Below are 11,828 nucleotides of genomic sequence, written 5' to 3' on the forward strand. Positions count from 1 at the left end.
CCCTTGCAGAGGGATCTCGGGGAGGAGATGAGCCAGTTAAAATACATTTTTATGGAATTATTTCATTTTAAAATACTAATTTTGCAATTTGGGGAAAATGCCAAACAAGTTATAAATTTGGAAACATTTCATTAGATTCTATGATTCTTTTTGTTTTGGGTAATGAAAGACCTACACTAAAGCAGCTAAACTGAAATGAGTTTTAATTTTTATGAACAGCTTTAGTGAAATGATTCATAATTTAAAGTGCATAGTTCAGTGGTTTTAATTTATTTATTGAGTTGTGTAACCATCACCGCTATCCATTTGAGAACATTACAGCCCCAGATAACCCTTATACCCCATTGCTGTCACTCCCCACATCCCTCCAGCACTAACAGTAATTTCTCTTTGGATATTTAAGCTTAGCACTGTGCTTAGGCCATCAATGCCTATCTACAACACAATAGCACTTTTCTTTTGATTCAGCCACTCCTCCCCCTTCCCCCGTGCAGTGAAACTTCTCAGGGTGCTACAAGTAGAGTGAAAGGGTAAAGGAAGTTGGCTCTTTGTTTTGGGGGCTTTTGTTATTTTCAGACACATCTGAATTATAAAACCAAATGAGTAATTTATAGGTACTGGTCAGTGTCCAAAACATCTTGTTTCCTTGGAGAGAGTTGACATTTCAAATAGCAGCTCCATTTGGATTTATTTTCAGACATAGCTTAGCTCTTGCAAGAAAAGCCTTTCTTTACCTTATAATCACATCAAGTAGTACTTGATTCTGGCCTTACAGCTGATTTTTCATCAAGATTCTATTAAGGCTGTGATGTCAGTACCTCCCCCCTACACCCACACACACACCTTTTCACAGCTTTGTTGAGATTATTATATATATCATAAATTAGTCCATTCAGAGTATACAGTGCAATGGTTTTCACTATATTGAAAGTGGTAATTGTAGAACACTTTCATGCCTCCTGAAAGGGTCCCTGTACACATTTATCATTCCCTGTGCCCCCTACGTCCCTCTTCCCTGCCTCCGGCGCAGCTCACCACTAATAGATCTGCCTTCTGCCAGTATGATTGTGCATGTGATGGGTGTTTCACATAAATAGATTTGTGCAGTATGACATTGTTCATGATTGTCATCTTTCATTTAAAATAGTTTTCAAGGTTCCTTGATGTTAGAGCCTGTATCATTGTCTCTCTTCTTTCTGTTTTATAGCTGAGTAACACTGTATTGTATGAATGTAGCCCATGCAGCCATTCATCAGTTGATAAAGCATTCTGGACTATTGTGAATAGTGCTGTTGCAAGTATTCACACACACATTTTTGCATGGACTTTTACTTTTCATTTCTCTTGGGCATATCTAGAAGTAGACCTAGTGGGCCATACAGTAATTGTACGTTTTGCATTTTTTTAGGAACTCCTGGATGGTTTCCGAAACTACTGTCCCTTTTATATTCCCACCATAGGAGTTCCAGTTTCTTCACATCTCACTTGTTACTGCCTGTTTTGTTTGTTTGTGTTTTGCCATCTGGTGAGTGTGACATTGAGTGTGTTTTCATGGGCTTGTTGGCCATTTATGGACCCTTTTTGGAGAAATGTCTCTCCAACTCCTTTTCTTTGCCTCTTTTTCAGTTGGACTCCTTTATTGTTGATGATGAGTTAGTTGCAAGAGTTCTTTATTTGCTCCAGGTACAAGTCCCTTGACAGACCGGTGATTTGCTAATTTTTTGTCCATTCTGGAGCCATCTGTTCACTGTCTTGACGGCTTTGGTTCCCACACTGATCAGAAAGAAGCTATCAGGACAGTAAGGTTGTCTTCCTGGTGCTCATGCTTCGTTCTCCCTAATTCTAAACACTGCTTTCTGTCTGAGACCGCAGAGGTCAAGTGCTACTAGTATGTCTCCCTTTAAAAAATAATTGTTTGTCTTGTTTGACTTTAGTGCAGAAAGTAATCTTAGTACATTTCTCATCGGTTTATTATCTGTTTGCCTCTTTTGATTGGAGAAATAAACCAGGAATGCATGTGGATTTGCCCTACCAAGAGTCAGAAGAGTCACTGAGTGGCAGCTTCCTGTGATTGCATAACCTCTGATTACAAATCTAAGATGTAGAGGCATAAGGCCAGAGTTCCCATGCAGGCATAGATGGGGTGCCTATCCAAAGCCCTTCATTGATAGCATGGGAATCTAATTATACCTAATTACAAAGAGAAATTTGACTTAACATTTTAAACTAACTTTTTATAAAGATTTAAATTTGTTTCAATAAAATGTAACAACCTAAGATTGTCTAAATACAATTAGGATGTCCTAAGAGTTTTCATTGGAATTTTTTTTAATGTATCAACTTCAAATAAACAGTTTTAGCATGAAATCTCCTCTCGAACAAAAGTGACATTTCGAGAACAAGAGTTAAGGATTAGAGCTACAATACATCAAGCACCTACAGGATGCATGTTATGTTATTTATTTGATACCTAGTGTTCCCACGTGGGCAGACATCTCAAAGTATGGCTGTCTTTTGGTAGCACTAGATAGAAAATATTTCTGCACACAGGAGATATTTATTTTACAGACTATAATGGTACTATAAGTGTACTCAAATAAACTAATAACTGTTCATGGCATAGTGGCTATACATTGGACTGATAACCACAAATTCAGCGGTTCAAAACCATTAGCCACTCCACAGGAGAAAGAAGAGGCTTTCTACTCCCATAAAAAGTTACAGTCTCACAAACCCACAGAGGCAGTTCTACCCTGTCCTATAGGGTCTCTGAGTCCACTGACTCCACGGCAGTGAGTTTGCTTTTGGGTCTTGAGTATGATAATTCCCATTTTGTCTCTCGAGTCATAATCAAGATAGGTAATAATTATAAATGTATTACATGTAATTGCTATCAGATAAGATCCCATTAATACCCAAATCGATATACTAGCTGTTTACATATGTATTGTGCTGAATATAAAATTTTAAAAATGAACAGTTAAGACAGGTTCAAAAGTGTGGTTCAGATAATTTTTTTAAATTTCTCACTTCATATTTAATGTTTCATAAGCATATGAAAATAGTAATTGTAAATAGAATAGGATTAGCACATTACTATCATTTGAGTAATAAGCCAGCTTCTAATGTGAAGAATTACTCTTTATCACCTGTGAGTACTTTGGAAGCTTAGGTTTTTACCAATTGAGGTTTTAGTAAAATCTGTTCTATTACTGCATTTTCAGGTGCTCTTTCTTTGGGCTGCTACTCACCGTTGGAGGGACATTTATACCGAAAACTTCTACTGATTCCTTCTTATTTATCTGAGATTGAAATGCTCTTAGCTATTGAAATTTTCCTGGTATCTAATGCTGGTAATATTCAGAGTCCTGGAACTTCTACACAGATACTGCAGATCGTTTTGAAAAGGTTAGTTGATAAAACTAACAGCATTCTAAAATTGTGATTCCCCCAACCTGTCATAGGATGGAAGTGTGTGTGTGTGTGTGTGTGTGTGTGTGTGTGTGTGTGTGTGTGTGTGTGTGTGTGTGTACACACAAATTTTGTTAAGACTTAAATTGAAAATAGATCTAGCCTGTTTGGGTCTTAAAAGCAATTAATAACAAATAACATTCAAAGGTAGTTCTTCTTGAGGTGTTACTTATTCTCACTTTGAGATTGTTACCTAAAAAGAGTATTTGTCTTTTTGCTCAACCCAAAAGAATTAAGAACCAGGGCTAAAAGGAAAATTATGTAGTACATTATTACTGTAGTTCCAGTAAAGAATGCCATTAAAAATAAAGTCTTTGCCTGGAGTCTATGTTTTTAAATGTCACAAATGCATGACCATTATGATGTTAGGTGCTAATAATTTTGTAAAAGCCCTCTCTAATTTGTTGGCAGCTATATACAAGAATCTCCTGCAGCTCTTGTTTTAAAGTTGGGAAAGAATGTTGCTTCACTGGCGTTGGAATTGACTTGATGGCCACTGAGTTTGTTTTTTTAGGTTTTTTTAATTGGTGTTAAAAACCAGGTCCTCAGATTGAATATTATCCTACTCATCTATTGCTATGTAATAATTATCCCAGCACTTAAACAAGTATTTATTTCTGTTGGTCAGGATGTGGGAAGCACCTTAGCTGGATAGTTGTGGCTCAGGGTTTCTCAAGTACAACAGTCCCAGGTTACAAATGTCCAACATCCGGACAACTCCGCTTCAGACAGCTCATCCTTGCCCTTTAAAGTTTTGTAAATTTGCCCTCACTTTAAAACAATAAAACTGGACCAAAGCCTCCTCTCAACAAATTTTTCATCACAATCACCTTCACATGATCTGCAGCTTTTAAATCACTGAAGACGTTTCAAGCCTTTCCTTTAGAGTAAACCCACTTATAACTTTCCAGCTTTTGAGTTGATTCGGACTCTCAGTGTAGCACTGCCCCGCAGGGTTTCCATGCCTGCACATCTCTCTGGAGGCAGACTGCCGCAGCTTTCTCCCAAGGAGCGGCTGTTGAGTTCAAACAACTGACCTTTGTTAGTAGTCGAGCACATTTAACCACTGCATCACTGGGTGCCCTTTCCTTCCCATAAGAGAAGGGTAAACAAATGCCGATTCTGATTTTGCTAAAACTTCACCTAAAGATATACTTAGGCCTGGTCCATAACTCTGGGACTGCATGGACTTGCAGTCGGGGTATTATTATCAGGGGCTGTGGTCACCTGATGGCATGACTGGGATGACATCTGTGTCCAAGATGGCCCAGGTCCATGGCTGCAGGCAGGAAGCCTCTGCTCCACTACATGGCTGCTTGACTCTCCTCACGACATGACAGCCAACTTTGCTCAGAGTGAGAGATCCAGGAGAGAACAAACAAAGGGAAGCCACAGTGCTTTTGTGGGCCTAGGTCAAGAACAAAAGGTTCTGCGAGTGTGCCCTCTGAGTAAGTCACAAGTTAGTGTCACAGTTTCCTGGACGCCAGTGTGTAAGACAAGACTCAGAGCACAGCGAGCAGCATGGTCATTGATATAGTTTATTATGCCAGCCTGGCTGATAAATACAAGTAGGATTAACTGAAGGGCGGAGAGATAATGGCTCGGTGAGCCTCATCTTTCTTGTCTCTTGCTCTTTGATCATTGGACCAGTGTGCGGCTACCTTGCTCGTTCTTTGCCTCAATTTATAGGCTTATACTACCTGTTGGACGCCTAGCCTGTGGACTGTGTCTCTGTAAGTTGAGGTCCCTTTAAGGCATCTCTGGAGCTGGGGACTGGCAGTTGGGACTGGTGGTCAGTTGACAGTTGGTGATCTGCCTTGTGATTGGCTGCTGTGCTGAGATAGCCTCACTCTATAAATAGAGGGGGATCTGGCAGCAGAGAGAGGAGAAGGACTGCTAGTCTCTCACAACCCTGAGCCATTTGTAGTGCTTATAATTTAACTGTTCATTTGTTATATTTATCTGTATATAATTTAACAGTCCATTTCTTGTTATATATCTAATTATCTTTATAAATAAATATATTTAATTATCAGGAATTTGGTTTTATCTCTCTAGAGAACCCTGTCTAACACAGTCATCCACATAATTGCTTCGGGTTTTTGCTCTCAAGTCCCACTGGGGCAACACAGATGGGCCATGGACGCCTGCACACACTGGGGGTTGTTCTATAGGAAAGGGATCCTCAGCTTCTGGGAGTCCGAGTCTTTCAAAATGGGCGGTAAGCATGCTTGCTCTTTGTCCTGGAGGGACACACTCTGAACTAAGGCTGTGCGCAAACCTGCCCTTGGCTCCAGAGGACACAATGATCTTTGTCTTTCAAGATTACGAACTGTATAAACACCCTTAAAAAAGTAATTCAGAGCAAGAATAGTCACTGTCTCTGCTCTAGGGGTTTGTAGGGGATGAAGGGGCCCATGCAAAATTGTCATCCAGCAACATAAGTGTCCAAGGTTGCACACAGTCACTTCCATTTTATTTCTTACCAGAGTCATTTAGGACAGCCTGTACTTACCCAGAAACTCACTGCCCTCTAATCAGTTCAACCTCATTAGTTTCTACCTCGTGATGGAAAACAACCACATAACCTGTGGGCATGTTTCAGAACCGCCAGGAAGAAAAAGTGGAACCTTCTCTTCCAGTCCCGGCTGTCTGCTCAATGGTGGTGCAGCGCTTGGGAGATGAGCCTAACAACAACAGCAAACCACCTGAAGCACACCTGTTCTGATGTAGCATTGCAGAATTGTATTGCTTGGGTGTGTTTCCTTCTGGGCATTTTTGCATCTAGGTGTTTTCGTGTAGTTGCAGTGGTAGTAAACGTGTGTGTTCCTTAGTTCAGAGTTGTGCATGGTGCTTCACAGGGTTCATGAAGTTATTTGGGTTCCTGTGTCATATTCTGAACAGGTTGCTGCAATCATTTAACTGTCCCCTCGTGTTCAGATACTTTCCCATCAAAAAAGTTGAGGTTTTTTGTTCATATATTTATCCTGTATAAGAAAAATAATACATAAGTTGTCGCCATTTACGAATGTTTGAACTGTGGTCATTGGCTCCCAGTATGGTAGAAAGCAGTGCCAGCAAGGGCTTTGAGACAGGAACTGCAGGTTGTCGCCCCTCCTCCATCCCTTGCCAGCGGGATGAGCCTGGGCAGGTGATAGAATGCCTAGCCAGGCCAGGCCACAAGAATGTGTCGGAGAAGGAAATGGACTCCTTACAAGTCTGGTGATCAAACTCTTCCACCAATTTATTCTCAGCTGCTCACACAAGACGACCCATAACTTACCATAACTAGGGAGACACTGTCGATTTTATTTTACTAACCCCTTTGCCTCTGGGACAGGGTATGCTAGCTTGGGGAAAAAGAACAGTGAATGGATTGTTGTTATTTTGGTTAACTATTTCTAGAGCAAATGTAAATTCACCCTGGCTTTTTTCCTTATATTAATAGCTACTACCTTGCATAAGTTATTACAAACCATGTATAGAAACCAAACGAACAAGCTGAGGGTATAATATTCTTTTTCTTTTTTTCTTTTTTTTAATTAAAAGATCATTGTATTGGGGGCTAACATCCATACATCAACTGTATCGAGCATATTTGTACATATGTTGCCATCATTTTCTAAACATTTACTTTCTATTTGAGCCTTGGGTATCAGCTCCTCTTTTTTAACATTCTTATAACCAAAGATATTTTTATCTTACAGCTTTGCCTGGAAAAAAAATTAAACTACAAACAATTCATTCTTGTTGAGTTCTGAATTTTATCATTTCAATTATTTGTTTTGTAGCTCATCCATTGTTTTCCAGTGTCTCTCCTTGCCCCCAATATATTGGGGGAGTTCATGGACTATCTTTTATTTATTTTCTGCCTGCTTATACTAGTAATTTTTAAGAAAAATACTTAAAATTTCCCCATTGATTGTGACTTTTTATGTTTCTGTTTATATTCATTTTTGCATGTGCATCTTAAGACCAAGATATTAAATATGTTGTACTTCATTGTTTTTATCATTCTGGTAGATGATCCTTTTTATTCTTAAATTATATTCTTTTTTATCCCAATTCATGCTTTTCAGCTTAAAAGTTGTTGTTGTTGTCTGTCTTGTACTAACATAGCTAAATCTAGTTTATGTAGGTGGTTGTTTTCCTGGCATATCACCGTGCAGCCTTCTTCCTCGGAAGCACACCACTCCTCAGGACTGTATTCAGCACCTCCCATGGGTCAGATGTCCCTTTCTTTTTCCTCTCATGGTTTCTGGGACTTCCTTTTCTTTGGCTGTTACTGTGTATTATAAGAGCAGGAAAGGTGGCAGAGAGGGAGGTAGAACACACTGACCTAGTTTGACAGGTTAGAGGTCCCATTATTTTGTGCTCTCATCTTTTACAAAGGGGCTTATAAATGGTGGGTTTTACTCTTCACTTGGTGTCTACTTATCTAAGCTAGGTTATTATTGTGGTTATTTATATATTTGGATTTATTGCATCATCTTATTTAGTGATTTTTTTACCATGTTTTTACGCTGCCTCTTTTTTCCCCTCTTTCCTACTTTCAACTGGATTCTCTGATTTCCCTTTGTTGTCATACTTAACAAAATAAAAAATTATATCATTCTCATAAACAGCCAAGAGCTTTAGAACCAAACTCCAACTCCCTCTCTCATTTCTCATGTTGTCTCCTAGTCGTATTTTAGTTCTGTCTTATAAAATTAGCCCGTTTTCTTCTATGTTCTCTCCAGAGAGTTTCCTTCTTTACCACCGTGAACTAGCGTGGGGTGAGGTGTCCAGGTGCCCCAGCACCCTCACAGAGCTTCATCTCCTCATGGCTTTCTAGCTTATGTTGAATCCAGAACTTGGGCATGCCTAGATAACTCGGTTTTATCTGAAACATTACTGTTTTTGTGTTATTTTTTTCATCCTGCTGAGTTCTGCCTTATTACTTAGCCTCTTAGAGTTTTGTTACTTTCAGAAAGTGCTCCTAGGTGGCATCTGTCCAATCTACTGGACCACCAGGGTCCCTCTTTCTAATCTAGAACTTACTACCATGTTTTCTCGAAAATAAGACCTACTTACAGTTTTGCCCATCGTTGAAATATAAGCCATCCCCCTGAAAATAAGGCCCCCCGAAGCTACCGTAACTCTGGACTGTAGTGGCGGGCGTCACCGGACAGCTCACTGTTGGCCGCAGCGCAGCCAGAGCAAGACAGGAAGTGCGAGGTCTCTTTTAATAAAACAATAAACAATAAATGTGTACCGTATTCTTCTCCATGGAAAAATATGACATCCCCTGAAAATAAGACCTAGTGCATCTTTGGGAGCAAAAATTAATATAAGACACTTTTATTTTCAGGGAAACAGGGTAGGAAGCTCCTGTTTACTGTTTCTGAATACTAGTTCCTGTTTCAAGTGCCAGTTCACACTGCCACCACTCCGTGGACCACAGCAGGGTTAAGCCCTGTAAGTACTGAGAGCAGGCAGCAGTGACAACAAAGTAGTCACCTGATCGTGTAAGCCAGCTGGCTCTCTGCTGTCCATACTCCCCACTCCAGAAGAAAAACTGCCGACAGTCATGATTGTATACAGCTTGATGACTGATGACAGATGGAACTGGTAGAAAAGTTGCTAATGTAAATTCTAGCAGTTAGGGAAATGCTTTTAAAAAATCATGACCAAAAATAACCCTTAAAATTTCATAAAGGCATATAGCAATACCACATCTGTTACCAAAAACTACATGCCAAAATGAAGGTGAAACGTGAATGATTCCAAATTTAATAAATCCTTTTTTCCATTCAAATTAAATATTCTTTTTTCTTTTCAGTGTAATGAGTAACTTTTCTAGTACCAGAGTTGAAAATACAAAGATATAGGTCATCCCTTACCTGTTTTCTAGAGCAGTGTTTTTCAAAATGCAGTCGTGGCCCATCGGTGTGGTGAAGTCAATTTAAGGGGCGTTTTTTTTTTCTTAATCAAAGAGTACACAGTAGATGACATCAATGTAAGGGTAAGTCTTATTTTGTGAAACTTTGAGTTGTTATATATGAAGCTGTATACTGGGTCACAGTATGAAGCACATTTCTCACTCTGGGTTATGATCAAAAAAAGTTTGCAAGCCACTGTTAGAAGAATCTGGTGAACAGATTGCCACAGCTTTGTGTCAGTAAATGTAAATGTAAATGACTCACCTTTGGAAGAACTTACATAGTCTTTGTTTTGAATTTCTGACTGTGCTTTATCTTGTAGATATAACAAAAGCAAACCTCAGAGCAAAGATGATTATCAAGCTGCAGTGGACAGATTGATTATGGCTGCTCGGATATCAGATCCAAAGCTGTTCATTAAGCACATGACCGTCAACGCCAATAAAGAACAGGTTTACAGTTTGGAACATTGCTCTGCCCTGAAATGGTTGAAGGAGAATATGAAGTGGGCTGGGAAGGTTTGGCTTTTCAATAACCATTAGTTATTAGTTAATAGAGACTTTTTTTATTATTAAGTTCAAGTAATCATTGTTGAAAATGAAAAGATAATTAAAATACAGTTTCCACTATAGTCAGTCTTTGTATTTTATTGATCTATGGTTTAAGTTAATAGTTTTCAAACACTGAAAGTTTTGATTGCTTTGTAATGGTTTTACCCACACTGAAAAGTTACTTTTCACATAACTTTTTGACTTCTCCTTAAGTTAATAGAACCCAAGTATGGTGGTGGTTGGTTAGATGCCATCCAATCAGTTTCAACCCACAGTGACCCTATGTGTGCAACAGAATGAAACACTTGCCTGGTCCTGCGCCATCCTCACAGTGGCTCTTAGGTTTGAGCCCATTGTTGATGTCCGTCCGTCTCCTTGAGGGCCTTCCTCTTGTCCAGTTCCCCTCTGTTTCACTAAGCATGATACCCCGATCCAAGGACTTGGTCTCTCCTGACAACATGTCCAAATCACAGGAGACTGTCACCATTCTTGCTTCTAAGAAGCATTCTGGTTGTACTTCTAAGTGCAGATTTGTTGGTTCTTTCGGCAGTCCGTGGTATGGTAAATGAATAGGTATGGTAAGTCCCTGTTTATTCTAACCACACAATGGAGAATCACAATGGGAATATTGTACACATTTAATTACAAAGAACCATAAAAGGGAAAACACACAAGTGGGTAACGAGTTTTCAGGAAATCTTTAGGGGTGTGAAATAGCCTTAGCATATGCACACCCCAATTCCTAAAGCCTAGTCTACATTGGTCATCTAAAATAGTATGAAGGGAGCGCTTCCATAGTGGCCTTAGGTGGTCTGCCAAGATGGTTTGCTGCTCACTTGACCCCACCAAAACCATTCAAAGCAAGATAGTTGAATCTGGGTCCATTTTAAGAACACCCGTGAAACTGCCCAGGCCATCCAGGGGATGCATATCTGGAAAGTCACCAAGTATTTGGAGACATCACTTTGCAGAAGCAGGGTGTGCCCTTCTGACATGACAGTGGCAGAGTTGGGAGGTGTGCCCGGCCAAACAGTGTAGTTGAGCCCAGGGCCAGTGGCCCAAAAAGTGCTGCATTTTGCTGCACACGCTTAAAAATGCAGAGAGGAATACTGAACTTAGTGTTTAGATGCTGTGTATTCTCTGGTCATTGAGTACATCCAGGTGAACAAAGGCCCCAAGATGAGCCGCCGGACTTACAGAGCGAGTAGTCAGATCAGTCCATGTATGAGCTCCCTCTGCCACAGTGACAGGACTCCTACTGAAAAGGAACATATTGTTCCTAAGCCAGAAGAAGAGGCTGCACAGAAGAAAAAGCTCTCCCAGAAGAAACTAAAGAAGCAAAAACGTAATGGCTCTGGAGTAAGTTAAGCTTAAAATAAAAGTTAAAATAGTATGAGGGGAAGCTCAAAAAGTTTATGGAGTGGGGATGGGGGGGTGGGGGTGCGGTGCGTATCTTAAGCCAGTTCAGTTCATTGGGAATGTTTAAGGTTTTAAAACATACCAAAAGGAAACTGCAGATCAGAAGAAAACTTTAAAACGTAATTAATGCTTGGGGGTAGGAGGGGACCAAGGGGAGAAGAAAGAAAGTATAAGAAAGAAAATGTTTCATGGTTGTGGTAGCAATTGTACAATACTGCTTGGTATGCTTGAACTATGTTATATCTGTAAGAGCTCCCAGTAAAAGGATTAATAAAAATTTTAATGGGAGTAGAGTGGAGAGAAGATGGGGTAGAAAGGGGGAACCAATTATAAGGATCTACATATAACCTCTTCCCTGGGGGACGGACAACAGAAAAGTGGGTGAAGGTGTGACAGGCAGTGTAAGACATGACAAAATAGTAATTTATAAATTATCAAGGGTTCATGGGGGAGGGGTGAGCAGGAA

The 11,828-nt window shown here is 39.9% G+C and overlaps 1 protein-coding gene across 6 annotated transcripts in view; it reads left to right on the forward strand.

Moving 5' to 3' along the window:
* Window positions 1-10,023, forward strand: part of TOPAZ1 (testis and ovary specific TOPAZ 1) — a 78,792-nt gene extending 68,769 nt beyond the window's left edge. For 3 of the 6 annotated variants that reach the window (XM_045295075.1, XM_045295078.1, XM_045295077.1), the window contains 3 exons: window positions 1,409-1,525; window positions 3,225-3,408; window positions 9,715-10,023. In XM_045295075.1, the coding sequence (XP_045151010.1) occupies window positions 1,409-1,525; window positions 3,225-3,408; window positions 9,715-9,934 (521 nt within the window). In that variant the 3' untranslated portion in view covers window positions 9,935-10,023. Of the gene's footprint in view, window positions 1-1,408; window positions 1,526-1,626; window positions 1,684-3,224; window positions 3,409-9,714 lie in introns of those variants that run through there. The other 3 variants (XM_045295076.1, XM_045295082.1, XM_045295081.1) reach the window with 2 other exon arrangements.
* The last annotated feature ends 1,805 nt before the right edge of the window (window positions 10,024-11,828 follow it).

Source organism: Echinops telfairi, unplaced genomic scaffold (assembly GCF_000313985.2).
Source record: "Echinops telfairi isolate 266 unplaced genomic scaffold, ASM31398v2 ScPeMD7_4225;HRSCAF=4972, whole genome shotgun sequence".
Taxonomy (NCBI): domain Eukaryota; kingdom Metazoa; phylum Chordata; class Mammalia; order Afrosoricida; family Tenrecidae; genus Echinops; species Echinops telfairi.